The sequence below is a fragment of the Pocillopora verrucosa genome, chromosome 6 (assembly GCF_036669915.1).
Source record: "Pocillopora verrucosa isolate sample1 chromosome 6, ASM3666991v2, whole genome shotgun sequence".
NCBI lineage: Eukaryota > Metazoa > Cnidaria > Anthozoa > Scleractinia > Pocilloporidae > Pocillopora > Pocillopora verrucosa.
Window position 1 is genome coordinate 24697748 of NC_089317.1, and position 23511 is coordinate 24721258.

The 23511-nt window shown below is 39.6% G+C and overlaps 3 protein-coding genes and 1 pseudogene across 7 annotated transcripts; 2 read left to right on the forward strand and 2 right to left on the reverse strand.

Moving 5' to 3' along the window:
* Window positions 1-374, reverse strand: part of LOC131791488 (uncharacterized) — a 3358-nt pseudogene extending 2984 nt beyond the window's left edge.
* A 1366-nt stretch (window positions 375-1740) lies between these two features.
* LOC131781752 (dual serine/threonine and tyrosine protein kinase) lies at window positions 1741-8818 on the forward strand. The gene is made up of 4 exons (XM_059098496.2): window positions 1741-2500; window positions 3957-5611; window positions 6315-6558; window positions 7301-8818. The coding sequence occupies exons 1-4, from the start codon at window positions 1820-1822 to the stop codon at window positions 7721-7723; spliced, it is 3003 nt and encodes a 1000-aa protein (XP_058954479.2). The 5' UTR covers window positions 1741-1819; the 3' UTR covers window positions 7724-8818.
* A 553-nt stretch (window positions 8819-9371) lies between these two features.
* On the reverse strand, window positions 9372-23356 carry LOC131789439 (uncharacterized). Of its 3 annotated transcripts, none has more exons than XR_010717915.1 (4): window positions 22757-23356; window positions 20557-20827; window positions 11796-12147; window positions 9372-11005 (listed from the first exon to the last, which is right to left on the reverse strand). XR_010717915.1 is itself a non-coding variant. In XM_059106544.2 (3 exons), the coding sequence occupies exons 1-3, from the start codon at window positions 13981-13983 to the stop codon at window positions 11001-11003; spliced, it is 306 nt and encodes a 101-aa protein (XP_058962527.2). In that variant the 5' UTR covers window positions 13984-14126; the 3' UTR covers window positions 9372-11000. The 3 variants fall into 3 exon arrangements, 1 of the variants encoding a protein (XP_058962527.2); XR_010717916.1 differs by lacking the exon at window positions 22757-23356 and adding an exon at window positions 22173-22309; XM_059106544.2 differs by lacking the exons at window positions 20557-20827; window positions 22757-23356 and adding an exon at window positions 13968-14126 and having other exon boundaries at window positions 11863-12147.
* On the forward strand, window positions 14802-20695 carry LOC131789440 (dual serine/threonine and tyrosine protein kinase). Of its 3 annotated transcripts, XR_010717914.1 has the most exons (5): window positions 14802-15573; window positions 16414-17918; window positions 18195-18432; window positions 18663-19864; window positions 20564-20695. XR_010717914.1 is itself a non-coding variant. In XM_059106545.2 (4 exons), exons 1-4 carry the CDS (start codon window positions 14827-14829, stop codon window positions 20609-20611), a joined length of 2538 nt encoding a protein of 845 aa, XP_058962528.2. In that variant the 5' UTR covers window positions 14802-14826; the 3' UTR covers window positions 20612-20676. The 3 variants fall into 3 exon arrangements, 2 of the variants coding, with proteins under 2 accessions (XP_058962528.2, XP_058962529.2); XM_059106545.2 differs by lacking the exon at window positions 18663-19864 and having other exon boundaries at window positions 20564-20676; XM_059106546.2 differs by lacking the exon at window positions 20564-20695 and having other exon boundaries at window positions 18663-20312.
* Window positions 23357-23511: the final 155 nt, after the last annotated feature.

Genomic DNA, 23511 nt, shown 5'->3' on the forward strand with positions numbered 1-23511 from the left:
TGGGTGACCATTCAGTACTGGCTGCTCTGTTTTCCTTGGTGCAATCTATAACAATGCAGTTGTTTAGATTGCTACGTGGAAAGGTGTCATTTTGAATATTTAATATGTTCGCCAGTTGGTTATGTAAATGAGGTTTCCTGTGAAGGATTAAGTTCCTGGCAAAGAAACACCCATTAAAGTTCGGAAATTGCTGAATCTTGCGTGCTCCATTCCCCATGCAAATCCCAATCTGCCTTTGTTTGCGCTGTCCTGCTCTTGTCCCTCGACGTGTAGGTCTTTGCCGTGTTATTCCCAGATCAGATATGTTGCGCCATAACTCACGACCGAGCGACTTCTTCGTCGTTGAAGATAAAATGGCATTCAGTGCCGCTCTTGAATAAAATATCGCCATGTAACTAGAGGCCAATATTATAAAAAACTACTTGTGATTAAAATAGTGCTCTTTGTCGTTTCGAGGAAGTTATTTTGAAGAAAGTTCGCTTAGAATCACGGAGCAGGAAAAAACGCGTGCTGCCTGTCAGGCGCTACGTCATACTAATCTTTGCTTTTGCTCATGCAATCATCTAAACTTTTGATTACCGTGTAAAAAGACTGCAAGCAGCAGTGGAAAATGGAATTCTACTATGTAAGGATGATAAAGAATTCCAGATTCCGCCAGTGAGTGAAGCGTGTTGGAGCTTAATGACAAGGTGCTGGGAGGACAGAGCATCCATGACAAGGGATATTATTATTACTGATTTAAAAGCCATAAGGGAAACAGTAGAAACCCGTTAACTCAATGGTGATGTTGCTTGAACTTCCCTAAGCAACATCACCATGTTGTTAATCGTATAGAGTTAAGTTTATCAAGAGCTGTTATAATTGTGCGCTATAAAAGTAGAATACTAAAGAGTAGTATAAAGCAGAAAATGAAGCGTTGATATTTATTTTTGCTGGCTTGAAATGAAAAATAATAATATTAATAATAAGGCAAAGAAAACGCGTGGAAAAACTGATTAATTGCTTTCATTAAACAATGGCGATTTAAGTTCTAAGAGAGAGGAGATCGACTTTTTGCCCATCAGCCTCCTCCTTTTATTGAGAACGAAATTTGCTAAAAATGTGAACTTGAATAAAGTTTTTTCAATAAAAAACGTTGAAATGAGGTAGATATTACCTCATGTGGCGAGTATGGAGTGAATGAAGAGGAACTCGAAAAGTCTCGAGTGGGTTTCGAAACTTAGCAACAACGATAACAGAGGGCATTTGGGAAGACTGGGTATTCTCGTCCCTCCCCTCCCTTTCAAAAGAGAACGCCCAACTGTTCTCATGTCCTTTTCTACTCCCCCCACTCCCTCTCAGTAGCCTAACCTTTATTAGGTTACCGAAAAATAACATCTATCCCAAACTTGGTTACTTGTGACTGTCGTCACATGAGCCAGAAAATTAACGAAGCAATGATATTGACTGAGAGCTCCTTTTCGACGCTTTTAGCAGTAAGAGCATTGAGAAAGAACTAGAGAACCTGACCTTTCGCTACGTGGGAGAGAGAGGCAGTGCCGCTGATATGGCGAAATGGGAACAAGTCAATTTCAAAATATTTATACCCTTCGTATTTTCCGAATCAAGTTGCCTCCTAAGTTCTGATCGCAGGATCCTTCTTGTTCATCGTCGATTAAGGAAAATAGCCGAGAACGTCGTGGCAGATTTTATTTTTTTCAGACTTACAGTCACTTGACGAATACATTCCGCTTATCCTTTTTGTACAAGTCCAGTACAATTTTCAATCCAACTAGTAGATGATTTCTGGGAAACACAGGAAACCTTCGGCGCTTCTTGAATGGCTGCCACTGAACATGAATTGACTTCATGTGGGAAATCAATGGGAGACTCTAACTGTTACTCCGATTTGCAAAAAGCCATAGAAGAATTCAGACGCTACTACGACAGTAGCTACAACTTATTCGAGCGAACAGTGGATTGTTTTCAGGAAATCGAAAGTAGTGTTCCAGTGACTAACGACGATGCATTCACGTTTCTCTTGCCGCATCAAGAGGAAGTAAGAAACGAGCTCCAGAAAAGCCCTTCGGTGTTCTTCATCGGCGAAAAGAATTGTGGAAAAAGCTCAGTGATTAATGAACTTCTTAGGAAGTCTGCTTTACCTGTTGACGAGACCCCTTGCACGGCAAGAATTGTTCGAATCAAATATGCAACTAAGCCGTACGCTAGACTCGTCGGATCAAATGGCGAAGAGGTAAAGAAACAGTTCTTCACCGACAAACAACCCCCAAAAGAATTCATCGTGGTTTCCGATCAGAAAAGGGAAGATGAAGCTGTCTTGGAAGCCACTGTTGAGGTCGGATTAAACCACAAGCTTCTACAAAGTGGACTGGAACTCATCGACTCGCCTGGGAAGAGTGAATCAGAGGCATTAGACAATGTGCTGAACAGCTTCCTTAAAAAAGGCACCATACCATTGTTTGTATATGTCATCAACGGAGATAAACGACTCACACGCTCGGTAAGTAAAGGCTAAACCACCCATTGAATCACTCTACTAGTCCATGCTTGAGACATACGCATATCTGTTGTTCTTTAGTATAAATAGAAGCTGTATTGTTTACATCTCAGTTATGGTTTGAAGTCTGGCAACAAAGATTATGGAAAGTTTTAATCTCTTACTTGATCTAACAGCAACTTTGCCAAAGAGTCTCGTAAACACGAGAAAATAGAACTTAATTTAAATGATTTTAAAAATTAAAACCTGAAATCATCTCGCGAAGTAATAACTACAAATTTAAACCAGAAGAACCCTGAACAGCTCATCGTACGATGAGCTGTTTTAGGGTAATATATGTAACGGCACTGAGATAAAAATCAAAGTAGCAAAGTGATATTGCCATAAGGTCTGGATAGAAGTACACATGTAACGAATTTGAGAAAATTAACCACACTTTTTTAATTTAAAAACATGTTTCGACAGTTCTTCTGTCATCTTCAGTTCTGAATAATACAATTAAGAGTACAAAGTTGAATATAAAGTGTGTAACAAAATGCTGCTGTAATGCCTGCTATGTCGGCGAAACCTCTCGGCATTTATCCACATACGTACGTGAGCACTTGGTCAGTGATAGGAACTCTCACATTTTCAGACATCTACATAATTCTCCACAATGTCGCACTCTTTGTTCTGATAAGTGTTTTAACATCTTAGATCACCCTTCCACAAATTTTCAACTTAAAATCAAAGAAGCTAACCACATTCAATGGGAGAAACCTACACATAATCACCAACTTTATCATTATGTTAACTTAAAACTTTCCTTGTAATTGCATACATTGTTCTGTTACTGTTGTTTGTCTTGTCCAATCAGCATTTTGTTGCACACTTTAAATTCAACTTTGTACTTTGTATCATTCAGAACTGAAGATGACAGAAGAACTATCGAAACATGGTTTTAAATTTAAAAAGTGTCGTTCATTTTCTCAATGTAGAAAAGTTTCGAGAATGTACAATCGGGTTTTCAAATAGTCCACTTTCTCCTCTGTAGGGAACCCTGTCCTAACTGAACTAGACTGGAGAAGTTCCAAAATACCTACTTTGTGCCAGTGGACCGGTTGATTTATAGCCTAGGAGCGAAGGGGAGGGGTCAGGGGCTTTTGGTTGTGGCATGATGAAATTTACTGATCCCCATAAGGCTCTGTAATACTCTTGTCATCCACCCCTCCCTCATTGGTAGTTAATGAGCAGTCAATGTTCTATGGTTTCCCCTTTGTACCATGTTGGCGACGACTGATCTCACTCAGTTCTCCTAGTAAACCATGTACCCCCACCCCCCCCCCAAAAAAAAATGAAAAATCAAAATCCTAGGTACCATTCTCAAATTGTTATTCGAAGTTACTGAGAGTAAATCTTTGCCATCAGAATTTTCTCTTTAAACTAACCTTTCACTGGGCTATTTATTTCTTCCTTTCAGGATGAAGAAACACTGGAATTCTTAAGGAACAAATTTCCTCAAACTCAAATCATTTTTGTTTGCAACAAAGTGGACATCACTACGAAAGCAACGAAATATGATCGGCGGTCAAGACGTCGCTTGCAAACTCACAGAGATGATGATGACGACGACGACAACAATGATGATGAAGATGGTGATGACGATGATGATGAAGATGATGATGACGATGATGATGAAGATGATGAAGATGATGACGATGATGAAAAGACGGGTGCCAGCTGTAAACGTGACTCAAGAATAGCAAACGAAAAGGGAAAGGCCGTTTTTGATCAACTAAAAGACAGGTATCTCCGTGGAGATTCGTGGGAGACGTGCCCCATGTTCCATGCTATTTCAGCCAAAGAAGTTCGCAAAGAACGCCGGAGAAAACAAGAGGGAGAAGCAACCACAAAATTTCGTCTTTTTGAATCCAGTCTAGAGAACCACCTTTGTGAGGTTGTTAAAATTCAAACTGTTAGAGTCGTAAGAAAACTTGTACTTCTTCAAGAAAGCTTTGCGAGTACCATGAAGGTGCGAAGGGATTCCATCACCCACAAAGCATCGGTTGTGCCTTTGTTGAATTCAAAAGCTGCCGAGGTGTTGGACAAAATGATCCAAACGTTGGCAAAAGCAATCACATTCAAGTCGGAGGAGGCAGAGCGCACGCTTGTGGAAAATTTAGAAGTCCTGAGGACGCATGTTTTACGCGAAGCTGAAGAGTACAAAGCCGACAAACGGGAAAGTCTGCAGATAAAGTTTCAAACCATGGTTAGAACTGAGCTACCGGCTTTCTCAGAGACACTGCTAGATTCCGGCCTTGACATTGCTTTAGCAACATTTGTTGCTGACATGAAACGAAGTATCTTGGAAATTTCATGCCAAACCCTGGAGACAGCTGTTCACGGCCTCATGAGGGATTACGTCCACGATCTTACACGTGCTATCGATGACTTCCATTCAGTCGTTCAAGACCCAATGGTCTCACGCATATTAGAGGACATCTATGACTTTCAATTCCTGGCCGTCAAAAGTGAAACGGACCAGTTACTCCAAGTTGTAATGAATGGGCTTCTTGACTCCACGAACGACGTTTCTTCTGTTGCTCTGAGAACTGGAATCTCGGATCCTCTCTCTCGCGTTCTTTCGCCACAAGACTTGACGAATTACCAAGACGTAGATGTTTCCAAGAAGTCGATCAGGTGCAATATTTGTGAGACTCTGTTGGCCATGATTGACTTCAATGGTGTCGTGGATTCAGTTCTAGCTGCATGTGCAGGCCGTCTGTTAGAAATGCATGAGAAATTTCAGGATGCCCTTTCTTCTTTCAATTCTTTGCAAGAGGCTTTTACCAACAGCTTCGTGTCGTTGCAGCTGGAATCTTTCCGGGTCCAATTCACCCCACAGATTCGAAAATTGACTGTGGAAGGAATGGCCTTGCAATATTTGCAGACGTTTGGGCCAGTTGAGCGTGGTTCTCTTGTGGCCAAAACGAGACATGGAGCTATCTATGACTGCATAAGCGAAAGCTGGTGTAGTTCCTCACCCACCGGACAGTGCGTGGTAAAAGTCATTGAAAAGCGAAATTTGAGCGAAGCTGCCTGGAGCCAGAATGCTGTGGATTTAGTCAACATGATGTAAGTAATGCATTAAAAACGGTAATAAATTAATGCGTCCGTCAATTCTAAGCTTCATCAGCCCCTCCGGGCAACCACCCGGGTATTTGAGCTTTTGAAGATTATTCCGTTTATATTCCCGCCCCTCTTGGTCACATTTGCATTCAAATGCCTTACTCAAGCACAATTTTTTTTATTGAAAAATTCTTTGTATGATCGACGAATGTTTTAGAATTTAACAAACTCGTATATTTTTATTTTGGTGCTGTTGTTGTTGTTGTTGTTGTTTTTGTTGTTGTTTTTGGCTTGTAAGTATCATTCTACGATGTGAAAACAGACTCTTTTCTTTTAACTCCTCCATAGTTAAAATTTTATCAACACTCCTGGCTAAAGCTCCCCACCCCACCCAGGTAAGGTCACACTCCTCACCCCGCGGCATGGACGACAATCAAATGCCTGTGGGTTGCCCAAGGGGATGTAGAAGCTTCGATTTGGTCATAATTTGCTTGATAAGAACAAAAACACGTTTTGAGGATTCCCCTTTCAATTTATCTCAATGTTTGGGCGACTCCTCTGATAGTTTCGTGACCTTGATTCAGTCTGTTCACTCTATTACAAATCCTAATAGTAGAATATCTGATATGTATTTCTAAGACTTAACGATCTGAATTACCATATCCCTGACAAAGTCATGAGAGTAAATATGAGCGTTATTTAATTTTAGGGACATAAATCTGAGGCTCAATGGATCCCACCCAAACCTGTTACGCTTGTATGGATGGATTCTCCCAGATCCTGATACCGTACACGTCGTCATGGAGAAAGCAGAAAGGAATCTACTGCGTGCTCTCCAACAGGGATTGCCGCTGATTATAAGGATCAACATAGCCTTGGACGTGGCTGAGGGGTTGAAGGCCATTCATGATATTGGTTACATCTACGAGGATCTGAAACCTGGAAATATTCTGGTAAGGGTCCCCTATGTGTGCAATCTAGGATTTGGTTTTAAATGATGGTCTTTGCTGGAGACGTAAGAAAAATTTAAATAATCACAGCAGTCTATACGCTATACAGGCTTCTCACAAAATGTGTGAGATGACCCTATCGAATGGGTCGCTCTTTAGTTTTAAGAATCTATATATTTTATAGTTTCTGGCCACCCCTGAATTCTGAGAAAATCTGAATTTTCGATTCTGAAATAACAAGAATTTAGATGAAATCACTGGAAAATATTCAAGAAAAAAGTGTTCTCCTCAAGAGATAGTATAAATACAGTAAGAGGTTACCTGAGTAAATCATGGAACTTTATCTATGTACTGACATTGTCACTCATAATTTGAATTTTATGCAATGAATTATTTCTCAGCCAGGAGTATAAAAGTGTACTGGCGAATTGTGAGGGAAGCCTGATGAAATGTTTGGGGGGGGGGGGGGTGTGGGGAACCTTGCAATGGATTAGCATCCCATCCAGGGAGGGGGGGCTGTAATACTCCTAGTCTCTTCATGCTACAGAAACCGACATAATGTCCGGCTTGATGAGCCACTTGGCTCATTTACAGACTTCACTTCTTTAATTAAGTCAACATAAAGTAACACTAATTTCCCTGCATTAACGTGAATACGTGTATACTTTATGACGCATGGCTCCAATTCCGGGATGCTAAAGCTTCTATTGTAAAGGGAAATCTCACAACAGTTATTTTCCTTTAGCTTATGAAAGATGGAAAAGCCAAGATCAACCTCGCTAAACCTGAAAGTCCTTACAACATGACCACTCTTGGTTCACCGTTCCACATCTCACCAGAAATGTACCACTACCACCGAGAAAGTCACCTCAGTTATCATTCGTACGACATCTACGCATTTGGAATGTTACTGTGGGTGCTCTTTGAGGGAAGTGGGACAACAAGACCTGAAGTTTACCAAAACATGGAAACTACTGAGGAAATGCGAGAAGCGGTTGAGAAAGGAATCCTTCCGAAAAGACTGCCACGGGTGAATGATGCGTGCTGGAATTTGATGATGATGTGCTGGAAAAACAGAGAAAGCATTAAAATGGAAAACGTCATCAGTGAATTGAACCCGATAAGGCGTTCTTGCCTAGACACTTTGATGCCCAGCGACCGTCGTTGAACAAATATTGTATTCCTTGTTCCAGAATTTTATTACATAAGAGCATACCATGCAAGATGTTTAAAACGTTTAGGAATTACTCATCAAAAACATAGAAAAGTGATATAAAAAGGATGCTTGAAGTCTTAGGAGAGAGTTAGCTGTACCGGAACCAAAGTATGTAGCAAGACATATTCCTTATAAACTGCACCTGTCACCAAATCTGTGAGGGGAGGGGTTGATATTTCTGGACATAGCCATATACCCCTATCGAGTAATGTTAATAGATTTTTGGAAGAATCGATGTTAATTCACATTTTGATTTCATATAAGTTCAGAATAGGTTGGAAATACTTTGGAAGAATGGTGGTGGGAAAGAGAGACAAAAAATATATAGACAAAAAATATGTAGACAAAAAATATATAGACAAATTGCCGCAGGCAAAAGGAGGCGGAACTCAACAGAAGTAACACCTAATTGAAATTGGCTGGATATAATTCCACTAGAGGGTTGAGCTGAAACAGTATAGTACGGGTTTCTTACTAGTTGGCCTGGCAGTTCACAGTACTGGTCTTTGTTTTTCTGGCGGTGTATCCTGACGTTTTTATGCAGTTTCATATGCAGTGATCGAGAGGCTTTATTACAAAATTTCTATCTAGATAGGCGAATTTTTGAAATTTTTAGCCTTTCAAGTGGTAAAGTTTTCTCAATATATTCCTTACACTAGACAAAAGTGAACGTTTAATTTCAGCTTTAGATCATATTTCTTTGCACAAAAATGTGGGTCGAAAGAATCGGGCAGGGACACGTTAGTATAATTGACCATGTAACTAGATACTATAGAAACTATACTTAAAGCACAAGCCTAACTAAAGCTGCTTTCCACGAATGCCGTGCCTGAACGTTCTTCTTTGATTAAACGCTTAAATAACCCAAGGGACTCTGCTTGTCTTATGTTACGAGAGAGTCTGTTCCAAAGAGTGGCGCCGCTGTAGCTAAAGTTAATTTTGTAATAGTTTGTGCGCGGCAAAGGGAGATTAAGCTTATTCTCAGTCTCTTAGGTTCTATACGCAGTTTGGTATTCGAGAAGAAATAAAATGGTTTGATAGTTCCAATCAATCAGTGCTCTATTATGAATATTGTACATTCCGAGATTATATTATTGGACCCTTATTAATGATTTGCAGGATCAAAATGTCAGACTCGAAGGTGAGTACAACTGATCTACTCTCCCTGGGCGACCAGGAAAGAGTCGTCGCTTAATGGAAATGGTGAGTAAGGGAAACATCAATGCAAAAAGTCATATACGTTGTGTCGTCGACGGGAAAACAGCTCACTTTGTTCATCTCAACACCTACAGGACACGTTTCAGGCTATAATTAGAGCGAAATAATTTGGTTTTATCAACTGAGTTGATAATGTAGATTGGCCACCCTAAAGCCGAGTTTCTAAGCTGGCGATTCGAGCGTTAGCCCTTCATCAGAGCGGCTGGGAAGCTCTAAAATAAAGGGCTGACGCTCGAAACGTCAGCTATAGAAACTCTTTACGGTGGCCAAATTACATTATTGACTAAGTTAATTAAATCAAATTATATTGTAATACCCCTACTGACACAGCACCACAGTTTCTTTAATTTAGAAACTTACCCCCTTTCTAAACATAGCGATTGCATGTAAGTTACGACTATTTATTCCATGGAAAGCTTACAGAGGAATTATTTAAAGCAAGTATACACACGTCAAATACTAACAGGAAACAAGTAACAATTTACTCTTTTCCCTCTCGCGCATATGAGGCAGACACCTTTGTAGCTATATCCCTCTTGGTGATGGGATTAAAAGCACCATTTTTGGCTTGATTTTACTAAATATTTACGCTGTAGATCTAATTACTACCAAAAAAAAACGGCAGCTGCAGCAACAGACCTTCTTTTCGTTTCCCTTGTTTCCTATTTTTTAAATCTGTTTTGTTTTCGTTTTTTCCTTCTTGTATTTTTGCTTTTTTTTCGTTTTGGCAACACTACACAGTACCGTGATATGGCCGGTTTTAATAATATTATTGTAATCTACTCGAACGAAAAAACGCTCACAGTTAAGACGCTGCTGTCATTCCCTGAATAGAACAAGTTACCACAGCAGAAGAAAAGCTAATAAAACTTCTTCCTAATATTTGGTTGAGGTGCTTATAATCGAAAAACAAACTTATCGAACCTCGTTCTCTACCGAGCTACAGCTATCTGCGAAGTATATAGGAAATAAAGTTGTTTCAATGCTTAACATATCTCCGAACTCCTGTAGTTCTTAGAAAGTTTTTTTTTGAGGGGCTGGTTACGGTTGCCTGTTATAAAAATACCTTGGTAGTCGAGGTAAATAAAAAGAGGCGGTGTCTTTTACAGGTCATACTGTACAGGCTGAGTCTAATCATTGGTACCACATTTGTTACATCAAAAAAAGCAAGATGAAACTATTTTTCGTGCCCAAAAACAGCTTTGAAAGTAGATCTAAGACATAAATACTCCATCACCATGTATGGTTGCTTTAAATGCAAGACAAAAAACATAAATAACAAAGCTGAACGAAACAAACACAAGTAAAATGAGCGAGAAATCATCGCTTCTCTCAAACTGTAACCCAAGAAAGTTTTTCACGATTCGTTTGTATGTCTTTTCATGAGTTGAATCGAATGCTAATAGATTGTACAATGTAATAAAAACTTTTCTCATCAAATCTGGCCTATATAAATTGCTTTGTAGGTGGAAATGGAATTGAAATTTTAAGGTCTCCCTTGAGGGCAGCCGTAAATTCTATTTTCTTTTTCATCTAAAAATTGCTCAACCCATTGACAGAGAAGAAAAGCTGACTTTCTCAGGGTGTAGATTCAAATAGTTGCATGGTTTCACAACTAGAAACCACCTCAGTGACCTTCGATTTGAAAGAATCCATCACTGAAAGCAGATACTCGTTATGCTTCTGCCGAAAGTCAAAAATGGAAAAGACAATTTCACGAGCCTTTTGCCTTTCGCCAGAAGACCGACCCTCTGGATCGTTCATTCCGGAGACGTACGCACAGTCTTCTCCTCAGGCTACGGCAGCATACACCTCATCCACTTTTAACGGCATAGGGTGGTCTGCAATACTTCTCCTCCACAAACAGCAAAAGCAAGACTGCAAGACGGTAGACACAATGGTCCCGCAGAGTGTTTTCTTAGCAGGAACATGGAAAGGCGCCTAGTTGTCAGGATACGGAATCGTGTCATCCCTTGGCTTAGAAACGTTCAGCTTTGCATTCTCATGGAAGTCAAGCTGTTTTTCAAAAGAAAAAAAACACAATGAACATGGCTCCAAGCAGAGCTTCATTACTTCTCATCTGCTTAGGACTTTTTCATATTAATTGACTGCATACGAGTAAAATGAGCAGCGAAAGAAAAGGTTCCGTGATTGCCATATACACCATTGATCGAGAGGGGGGGGCACTGGCCTTTGCTGCTGCGATCATACGCCAAGCTACTTTGCCTAAATATCTGTAACTCCTTGCAATTAAAAGACATCATTTAACCAAGGTTAACTTGAAACGACTGGTGCCCGTGCGAAAATGGTTTTTGTGGAAGAAGGAAAACTGGAAAACCTACAAATATCCTTTGAGGAAAGACAAATGGCAGAGTAGTGGGGCTATACTTCCTCTCCCCTTGACAAAAATTGGAAGGCTCAGCCCACCCCTTCCTTTAAATTCAGGTTTTTTAAAGGATTTGAACCTGTTTCTCTACAAATATCCCCTGAGGAAAGACAGATGGCAGAGTAGTGGGGCTTTACATCCCCTCCCTTTAGCAAAAATTGGAGGGCTTAGCAGCCTCCCCCCCCTTCTTTAGAATTCAGGTTTTCGAAAGGATTTGAACCTGTTTCTCTAAGATACAGGTGGGTGCACTACTACCAACTAAGCTATGAAATTAAGCCACTCCTGAGAAGCAAAGGGGGAAGGAAAAAAGGGGTTACAATCAATTCCCCCCCCCCCCCTCAAAAAAAAACTGCTGGTATTTGATCAAATTATCAGCCTCTCTTTCTTAGAAAGTTTCAATCAGAAAGGTGTATCACAAACCGGGATACAGTTTTTCTCACAGTGCAAGATGTGCATGGTACTCAAGAAGTTGGCATGAATGACCCACCAAGAAGTTCATTCACAAAGGAGCTCTTTCCACTATTTGTTTGTCCAACAACAAGAAGAGTAGATTTCTTGGAAGGATATGATTGTAGACTCTGCCTTTCTTTGTCAGTCATAAGATCTGTTTTCAAGCTAGTAGGGAACTTCTCTTTCATGTTGTCAATAAACTGCCATGTTTGGATTGAGCACTCCTCAAAGAAGGAGATGAGAGAGGTCAAGTCTTTAAACTGTTCTTCAAATGATGGGGCAGGAAATTCTTCTGTTTCTGTGTCCTCGTTGCCAGAGATACCTGGATTTACAATGGTGAAGATGTTACTTTCAATCAATTATCTTGGCCAACTAAAGGAAAAGGGTAAATTATAAGCTTTCATTTTCTTGGTACCCAAAATTCAGTTTTAAACTTGACAGGTTGGATTGTAAGAACTACTGATTGCAATACTTATAAATAGTATTTTGTGTTATACATATCCTAGAACTTGTGAACTTGAATCCTAGAACTAGAAGTGACCAAGAAATAACTTCTCCTTACATGCACAATACCAAGCAGACAAGTTACAAGAATAGAGATTAAAAAATCAATTAGAGGATTATTAGTTTATCCAATGTTAAATCCTCCAAACTAGCACCATAATAGTTATATGATAGAATGTATGGAGAATTGCCAATGAGATCTTGGTAGTGAATGGGTTGATTATAAAATACATGAGATCCATACAAAAGGACAAGAACAAGCCAGACAACTGCACTGAACCCCAGTGAAAAATATAAAATGACAAGATTATTCAAATTTTCCCACTCCCAAGTGCTACCAGAGTGTACTTCCTCCTTAAAAAAATTAATACATTCTGAGACAGACAGTTAATGAGGATAATGGTTGTATCATAAATGGGAGAGAATCTGGGGGTATTAAGGGTTTTGAGAATGCCACTGTGAGCAAGCTCAGCACAAAAAAGGGGTTAAGTTGCCCCCCCCCTCCCTCCAATGAAGAGCTGTGAGTAAATTTTCTAAAAATCAACTGCGTAGGAAGAGCTGAACTGATAGTTTTCTATAACCTATGTAACTTTTCACAATTAATTTCTTAATCTTCACAAAACAGCAAAAGCAAATAAAAGAACAGCAAATTTAAGGCCAATCGATCTTCTTTAACAAACACAATCTTCAAGTAAAAGTACCCTGATATCATAATAGGTACCTAAAAGATTACTTAGTAATTTATATCATTTGCTCTATTCCTTCGCTAATTAGCAAATATATAGAAAACCTCATTTGTATTCCTAGAAGATATTTCTCTTTGACCCTTCCATACCTTTCCAGTATTTCATGTTTGCTGTTTTTGTATCTGTTCAGTGTTTCTATCAGCCAGCCTTTTTGTCAAATAGCATATTTGAGTATTATTTTATCATTATTTTATGTATATCATCATGCAAGAGTTTCGTATTTGTGAAAATATTAGTTAAATAGCAAGGTTGTTTTTATCCCACACATTGTTTGGTGTTTGGTTTTGTGAATTAAAATTGGGTGTCATTGATTCAAACAGATATATATTCCATACAGACCTCAAACTGAGCTTGAAAGGAAAAGAAAATAAGAGGTTTAAGAAAGCTCTAGTTACAGATTTCAGAATGTTCCTACAAACTGAAACTAGTGTTACTATGGGCTTGCAGTGAGTCAGAAACATAAATTTCTGAGTGAAATCGCATTGTGACGGTAATTAGAGCCGATCTGCAACTATTCCAAAGAATATAATATGTCTTAATTCTGGGAACGATTCTCGTAATGGAAACATAACTTTTAATAATACATAAACGAAATGAAGAGAAGCTGGTGACTTTTGGTTTTCGTCTGCATGATCAGTGACAGTTTAGAATACGTACCGAAGGTTCTATTTTCCTCTCTTACTAAAATGCGGTCGGTAATGTACTCTTTAAGCTTAATCTCAATGAAGATTGGCTTCGTTTAACTCCCCTACAAAGCTTAAGTATTACTTAGTTTAGGCTCTCGTTCTGCAACCAGTTGCATGTTTTGCATGTCAATAGAAAGGCCAGACTGCAGACTTTCGTAATGCGGTAAACATGAACTACTTCAAATCAACATTTCCAATTTCCTCACCCTCGCGGGAAGCCATTTGTTCACAATGACGGTCAGGTTGGATCTCATTCAGTATAAAGGTTTGCAAAGAGATTTGATCCTGTGCAGACGAGTCCAACAAACCACGCTTATTTCTAGAACTCACTTTGATTCCTGGTTCATTCAGATTTTCGAAAAAACTAGGCTATGGTAACATGTCGCGTGACATCCAGACATGCAATGAGAGATTGGACTGGACTGGACTGGACTCGCAATTTTCTGGTTTGGATTTCTTTTCTCGTTGAGCTCCACTTCATTAAAAATCTTTCTTTAATCAATTCAGACATGTACACAACTTTGCTATCATCAGCAAATTGTTATTTTTGTTGTTATTGTTGTTTTTTTTAAAGATCAATTTTACCAGTCAGAGTGGAAGAATCTATCTCTGACAAGATGAAAAGAGCAAGAGCTTTCGGGCTAACTGTAACTGCAATAGAGCGTTGAGGGGAAATATTGGATCGCCAAGAACTCCCTTGATTATTTTGACAGGTCTGCCATTTTTGTCTTGAGTCGCTTGCGCTGTTGTCAACCTGGAGACCTTTAGTAAGATCCAACGAGTAGCGTTCGAACTTAATAGGGAAATCTTCTTGTGGAACTTAACTTTAAATCATAACATAACATTAGTCATAACACAATGTAACAATAAGGATTGGTATAGCAAGAAACTGCAGACTGCGTGCTCCAATCTTCTATTATACATGAGTTCATAACAAATTTGTAAAATTTCATCGAAGGTGATCGATGACCATTTGACTTCCTCTTTTTTCCAATTAAGGAATATAAGAAACAATAGCCTTTGAATTTCATGCAGTGCTTTCCAATTTCGTCGAGTCGTCCAGCCATGGCGCTTCAAGGCGTGTTCGAGGATTTCAAGAAAAGCAAGGCTGTGCTGAAAAAAGTTCACCATGACACAGTCAAATACTTCGATGAAATCGTTCGAAAGCTTTCCGATAAAGGTACTGCAGAAATTGTTGAAGAACTTCGCTACAAAACCTCACCCGTGCAAGCCTCTCCAGACGAAGTTCAAGCAATGGCTCAAACAATAACAAGGGCGGATGGTCATCTAGAGTTCGATTACGCCCTTGCTGAGCTGCTTTACACAGCTAAGGAGAAGAAGGAAGTTACCGATTTGTTTGATCAGGAGCCGGCGCTCATTTTTGTCGGGGAAACCAACTGCGGAAAAAGCACCATAATCAACGAGCTCCTAGGTTGTAAAGCGCTTCCTACATCAGACCAACCGAGCACCGCGAGAATTGTTCGCGTTTGCCACGCCGAGGAGCCTTACTGTCGCCTGGTTGACACACATGGTAAAACCTTAGAAGAGATAAAGATGAAAGGCAAGGATAGAAATAGAATCCCTCGAAAGAAGATCGAGCTCAAACCGAAGGATCGTGGTGACCCTAGTAAAGTGGGGGCGATCGTGGAGACCGGTTTAAATATCGAGTTCTTGAAGTGCGGTGTAAGCATCATAGACTCCCCTGGAAGAAATGAAAATAAAGCGCTGGACAACTTGGTAAAGGAGCAGCTGGAAAATCCTCTGGCGTTTGTCATATACGTGGTGGATGGACATAATCTTTTCACAAAGCAGGTAAGGTTTTTGTTGTCAATACAATCGATTCCTCGATTGGTTACAATTTGTATTTGCGGTTTTGTAAGTCACTTGGACTGTGTCTCTAAAATATTGAGTCATGAATCAGTTATTGGATCAGAGTAGTTTGTAAATACGAAGCTTTTTAAAGCAAAAGTTTACTGTCATCGAAATTAAACGGTCGTGGTTTAAATTTACACGAGAACGTCGTGAAATGACAACGACGTATACATCACAACATCAGCATAGCTTTTACTCTGGTTCGCTTGCTGTTGCATTTATTTCGAAATTATTATTGAAATGAAGATAAAAGTTTATAAAATCAATCCATTCTTTGCCAACAGATGTACAAAACTCTTTCACTCCCAGCGATTCTCCACTGTTAAGTTTTTCGATTATATGCATCATTCTACGATGTGAAAACTCACTTCTAAGCCATTTGTTCGCAAAGATGAACACTTTGCCTTTAAACTCCTCCACATTAAAAATTCAAACACGTACATTCCGCTGGTTCAAATTTTCCACCCACCCAAGCAGAGTTCAAATTCTCCTCCCCGTGGGCACGGATGAAAGTGATTGCCGTGGGTTTCCAAATCCAATTGCTGCAATCTGATTGGCAACGCTATTCGCCTTATAAATAAGTAAAGTGAGTGTCTTACTAGTAATATTGTGGGGTTGTAAACAAAATGAAATAACTATTTGAGCCTGTTTTGTTATTAAGTTTTGAATAGTTAACAGATTTATAATAAAACGATTAGATTATTCGCTCTCTATTTGATGATTTTTCTTTTCACAGTCTTATCATCAATTATTACCAATTGTTATTTGTTTCCTTGCCAGGATAGAGAGGTCCTGAATGAAATGACATCCTCAGAGACCGATTTATCAATTTTTTTCGTTGTTAGCAAACTGGAACCAGAAGATCGTACCGAATCATCAGATGAGGACGATAAACCAAGAGGTTATGCAGCATCAGTGAAGGCGCGGAAAAAGCCAGAGCTCGAAGCACAGAACAGAAAGAAGGCACGGGTGTATGAGCGGCTTGTCATAAACGGCCATTTTCCTTCTCAACTGCCCATGAATCAAAACGAGCGATTCCATGGGCTGTCAGCTTTGCGCATCCAGCAGTACCACGCTTTGAAGAAGGAAGATCCCAAAGCTTCTTTCGAGGAGTTTACAGATTACACAGAAGCCTTTGAGGGATTTCAAAACAGCTTGAAAAAGTTCGCTGAAGAATCCTTACGTGCAAGGGTAGAGTGTGTGTGCAAAATCCTCGTGCGTGCTCTTTCCAGATGCTTGGATTTCTTCATTCAGAAAGCCAACGTCTTGAAATGGGGAAAGAAGCAAATATTGAAGACGTTGGAAACACTTTTGCACGAGGAACAGCAAGTTCACGAGAACATAATCCGCGACCTGGAGGACGAAAAGCGGGCCATGGATATACAAGAGCTGCTCAGTGATGCCATAAATGGAGCCAGAGAAGACATCCTAAAGGAGGCAGGAGATTTTGTATACGTTTTGACCGAATTTACCATTCCCTCAAGTGGTCATGTAAAGGAGAAAGCAGCTGTAGCTCACTGTTTGTACCAGATTCAGGGGATGGTGGCCAATAAACTCGTAGGAGAGATCAACCAAAACTTAACAATGATGTTCCACTCCAGAGATCTGTTCCTTGTTGGCCTCAAAGACGGCATGGAGCAAATTCAAGGAGAAATTGTCAGAGACAACGACATTCCATCGGCAGCACTCGCTCTTGCCAAAAGCCTTCTTTCTTCTTACGAAGCTAAAATCACGTTTTCACAACGCAACAGAGGAGCTCTCCGTTTCACAAAGAAATTAACGATTAAGTTCAACGAGGCGATTCGTACCCCGATCGACACACATATCAAGACCATCAGTGGAGAGGTTCAAGTTGGCTCGAAGAAATGGAAGACAAATGTTGCTTCAGATGCCCTTGCGAAAGTAAATCCATCTGACATGGCTCAGAAAATCGTCAACAGCTTGAAACAGCACCTTTGTGACTGCCATGAAGACTTCACCAATGAAATAAGAAAAGTGCAAGACCTGTTCGATCGCGGAGAGACTATCAAGGATATGCAAAGAGAAACTATTCTTGGCTTTGCTCCCAATCTTGCACTTCTTGAGATAATGGCATATGGTGTCATGGACAGGTTCAAGTTTGGATTTCCAGCTAAAGGAGAGCGCATTGGGACTGGGGCACAGGGTGAAGTCTTCGCCTGTGACAACATTAAAACTCCAGAAGGAAGGCCCTGTGTTGTTAAGGTGGTAAGTGTCACTTCAGAGGAAGTGCTCAAGGACTTGACCCTGGAACTTCATAATACCAGGTAATGTGCAATATCAAGATGGTAAGGTAACGTAACGTTTTGAAATATGTGCGAAACAACGCGCGGTCTCATCGGTCGGTGGGTTCGTTTAGAGTTATCGATACAGATTCGCCCGTATTTTTAGAAATCAGTTCTTAAGGGCAAATAGGATTCTTTTTTCCATATTCACAGGGGTTTATCCGAACATTCGGAAGATTAAGGAAATTCTTGAAAGCTATTGAAGCCCTCGTCTTTTCTTATTCGAACAATTTACTAAAATGAACTTCTTGGTTTAAGAGCTCTCCACCATCCGAACATTCTACCCGTTATATGCACCGTAGTGGAGTCCAACCCAACTCGTGGCCTTTCTGTGCAACTTGTCTCGGAGCGAATGAGATGCGATCTTCATGATGGTTTAGCGGGTATACCCTCCTTGAGAAAGAGGCTTGAGGTAGCTCTTGACGTTGCCAAAGCCTTGCAGTATCTTCACGGAGAGGAGCTGATCCATCGCGATGTTAAAATGCAGAACGTCTTGGTGAGTACCGTCACACTGCCTGTTAGCCTTGATTGAAAAATAGATGGGGCTGTGGTGGGTGTTTACTATGTAAGGCTGTGCTTATGAAGAGTTCCCTAAGAGGAGCCGATTATTGAACCAAAAGGGGACTTAGAAATAATAGTATTCTGAATTTTGAATTTATACAGCATATAAGTGGTACATTACATTTTTGGACGAGCGAATTTGATTTTCTCCTTTTCTCCTTTTAGTTGGACGAGGAAAACAACGCAAAGTTAACTGATCTGGGTCTCTGTAAACCCGAGGGTCTCATCAATAACTCGTTGGTTGGTACTCCTATCAACATGGCGCCCGAAATGATGAAACAACAGTACGACAAATCCATTGATGTGTACGCGTTCGGTATGTTGCTCTGGCGAGTGTGCGAAGGCCAGGGCAACCAACCACAGAATATAAACCGCCACTTTCTACCTCTGGTTATGCTCATGATGAATGCCGTTGACAACAAGACACCAGAAAGGTTGGACGTGTTTCCAGAACAATGCTGGCAACTCATGGAAAGGTGCTGGAATCAGGATCCCGAAGCAAGGCCATCATTCGACAGCGTGGTTAGGGACTTGCAAGCGTTCCTAGCGGAGATGACGGATCAGTAGCAGCCGTTTGGGGCATTATTGATTCTGCACCCATTAAAAACAAAATCCTTCATTTTTTTTATTTGCACGAAAAACGAGACTAGGCAGTGATAACGCGATCCGTGTCTCAGTATAAACAAAAGCAACTCCACCTTCTGCACAGCTGACGCTAAGCCATATCGTACCGATAAACAGGAATCCTCACCCACCCCCCTCGCCCCTGGCATACTTCAATGTGTAAACGCACGTCACCAATATGTGCACTACGAATAAGGAGCACGCTTGCGCAATTGCCTTTGATTACACGACCTCTCCGGTAATGTGATGCATCATCTCTATTCAAGGGGCGCTTTTGCATAACATTTTGCCTTGAGTATAAGCACGTATTCAAGGAAATACGGTATATCCAGCCCACATCTTTTTGAAGTTCCACTTCTGTCGTGTTCCATGAATTAACTCCCATTGTCCTTTTGAAGGCAGTTCGTTGTTCCAGTTGAAAAGTTGGAAAACAGAGTATAGTATACAGCTTCCCTCAAGCTTACCAAGGTAGCAGATCCAACATAGGTTTTCCTTTAACCCTTTAACTCCCATGAGTGACCAAGACAGAATTTCTCCTTACAATATCAATACAATATCAACCAGATAAGTGATGAGAATAGAAGAAAATGTCAATTTGGGGATAATAAGTTGATCCAATAATAAATTCTCTGAACTAACATTGTAAGAATTGTATGGTTGGCAGTAAGGAGAATTACAAATTTGATCTGGGAGTTAAAGGGTTAACATACCCAAGCGTGCGGTGGCAAGGAAGGGAAGTTTGGGTAGGTTTGTTGAAACATTCATCCAACTTTTAGTTAACAAGTATGAAACCCTTAAACTCTCATGAGGGACAAATAGAAAACTTCTCCTTACAATATCAGTGCAATATCAAGTAGAAAAGTGGTGAGAATAAAGCAGAATATAACTCGAGGGACTATAAGTTGATCCAATACTAAATTCTCCTGAGTAATATCAAAAGATTCTATGGCAGACAGTAAGTAATACTAATCAGATCTTGGGATTGAAAGGGTTAAATAGTCGTGATACCAGTGCTTCACTCAATGAAAAGCTCAAATAATTTGATTTATTAGAATTGAATGGTAAGTTCCTGAGACAAATACTTAGGGAGTGTATCCTTTTACAAATTACAATAAATACACTTTTTAAACCAACTACATTATCAACCTTGCCAGCTAGTTTATTCAAAACAATAATTATGATGGAATATTTTGTCAACTTGTAACCTGATGAAAGGGTGGCTTTTAAATTGCAATCAATCATCATCATCATCAAAACACTACATAACATTTAATTGGCAACCAGTTGATTTCATAAACTCCAATTTGTCTACAGCAAGGCCTCAATGAATACATTAAAAAAAATGAGGTAATGTGGTTGAGAATTAAAGAACAGATTTCTACCACAAACTATATAAAGTGTTAACAGAATTTAACCTTGCGTTATATGCCCATACCTTCAAGGTTAAGTCTGCAATTACTAAGACACCTTTGTTGGTATTGCCTTGCTGACCTCCCTCTGAACAATGACCTATGACAATTGCTGTCTTGGAACACTGGATGGAGATGGCTCCCTATCCTTTTTTTCTTTCCCAGAACTAACTTCTGATCTTCCTAATGCAAGAATTGGTACTTCATTCCCTCTGCATAAACACCACCTGACGTAAGTGCTGAAAAATCCTTGCTCTTGCAACATCTTGCCATCTTTGTACACTCAGTTGCATTTAACTGGAAAAAAATTATTCAAAAAGGAAAAATGATGATTCATTTCCTTTTAGAGGGTCTACTTGCACTTCAAATGGTCCTTCTCTACTACACAGCAATTTACTAACATACACATGTACATACACACTAGTTTATTGTACAAATTACTGGTTATTACTAGTTATTGGTGAGAAACAATCACAAACACCAAAGATGAATTAAAATAGAATATAAATTGAATGAATAAATGTAGTATAATAATAAAAATTGTTTCTTCTGGTAAAACAATTTCTATACAAAGTTTAACAATTTAGTATAAATATATTAACCCTTTAACTCCCATGTGTGACCAAGACAGCATTTCTCCTTCTAATATCAATACTATATCAAGCAGACAAGTGATGAGAATAAGGTAAAATCTTAATTGGGGGATTATTGGTTGATCTACTACCAAATTCTCCAAACTAACATCACAAGAACTTCATGGGAGACAGTAAGGAGAATTACAAATTTGATCTAGGAGATAAAGGGTTAAGAAAGACAGAATAGATATCATAACATCGAAGTTGATATTCAGAACTTTTAGGTTGTTTTTTTCTTGAGCAGTACTATCCTCTTTACATGTTAATAATAATAATATCATAATGATAATAGTGCATTTCACTGCATGAAATACTACAACATTTCAGTCTATCAAAAACTATAAAAAAGTATAGAAAAATTAAATAACTAAGACATTAAAAAAAAATGGGAAACTAATTATATACAGATATTATCAAAAGCAAGACCAAGGTCTTTAACGTTGATTCAAAAGTATCAAAACCTTTGTCATTACGTGAATCCTGGGGTAGATTGCTGCATGATTTTGCAGCATGCAGCCACCAAAAAAGCATTTTTTCCCATTGTCTTTTAAGTCAAGCCATTTGGTTAATGAAAACCATTTGAAAAGCATTGACAATAATTGCAATAACGTATAAAGCCCTCCTCGACGTAGGTTTACACTTGTTGTATCAAGTAGCCAGTGGGTCAAAAGAAGGTAAATTGCAATCTGCAAACTATCCAGGAAAGTATTCGGTATCAGCTATCAATCTTTTCGTCACTCCCCTTTGAAGTTATTGTTTGGTCCCGTCACGCAGGAAAGAGAGGGCGTTGCTTGACGAGTATAAACAACACTCACAAGTCAATTGTTTTAAGTTAAGTTTATCAAGAGCTGTGTCGTAATTGTGCGCTACTGAAAACGTATTAAGTATAAAATGAAGCGTTGATATTGCCTGCTTGAAATGAAAAACAAAATAAAGCAAAGGAAAGGCGAGGAAAAACTGATCAAACAATGGCGAGTTTGTGTCTAAGAGAGAGGAGATCGACTTACGATATGTCACAGGCCATCAGCCTCCTCCTTTTTTTAAGAACGAAATTTGCTAAAGCTTTGAATTTGAATTAAGTTTTTTAAATAAACAAAGCTGAAGAAAGGCAGATATTGTCTCATGCGGTGAATATGGAATGAAGAGGAACTTGAAAGTCTCCAGTGGGTTTCGAAACTCAGCCACAACGATAGCAAAGGCCCTTTTCGCGAAAGCTCGCGAAGGCATTTGGGAAGACTGGGTATTCTCGCCCCTTCCCTCCTTCCAAAAGAGAAAGCCCGACTGTACTCATGTCCTTGACTACTCCCCCCCTCTCCCTCTCTGTAGCCTAACCTTTTATCCTGTAGCCTTAACCCTTTATCAGCCTACCGAAAACATCGGCAGAAATATTGGACAAGATGGCGGCCGCGCTTGCGCATTTCGTCCATAATAGCGTTCAAATAATATAAGAAACTGTAATGAAATTTATAAAATTTCTAAAATATAACAATCAGGACCTTATGGTCCCGTCTGCTCTCGATCAAGACATATTCAGTACTGATTCTGCTATTCATCAAACCTAACAGGTACTCGATAAATAAAAACCACTTACTTCCCGAGCCAGTTCTTCTGTCATTGATCATTGACCTAGGTCGCCATACAGTTCTTCAAAATCCGTCGTTCTCCATCCCAAACACTCGCCTATTACAGGAAAGTGCATCACTAAAGTCAACTGCTCTCGATCGAATTGACTGCTACAGAGTTCGAAGCGTCCAAATATCCTGTAAAATTGCCATTTCCTCTCATCAAAAAAGTTCCCAACGCGCCAGAATATCCCTTATTTTCCATGTTGAGCAAGTGACGAGACGCCATGTTGAAAACTATAACTGAAATAGTTAAACACGAGCAACGCTGATCTTCGAATCGTCGGCCATATTTGTTTATGTTCTTGCAGGGAAATAAATTAGTTCTCGGTCCTTTTCGGAATAAAAATATGCCAGGCATTAAATGCAAATTTAGTAGTCTTAGCGCGAAAATTAAATTAAAGCAAATCAAAATTCTGACATCATGTCATCGCTATGCCTCAAAAAATCCCAAAGATTTACTTGCAGGCCTTCCTTTCTTTTTCTTTTCATCAAATAGAAGATCTGCAGTGCTCAAATTGTATAAGTCATGGTACGAAATACTCTTCTTTGCAGATCGAGCCGTGATCGCCGCCATATTGAATTCTCTTGATATTCTATTGTTCCGGATTGTAATACGATATACCGCTGATAATTGTTAGCGGGCTCGAAATGTCCTTGATTTCTGGCGATGTACATGAATCCCAAACTTGGTTACTTGTGACTGTCGTCACATGAGCCAGAA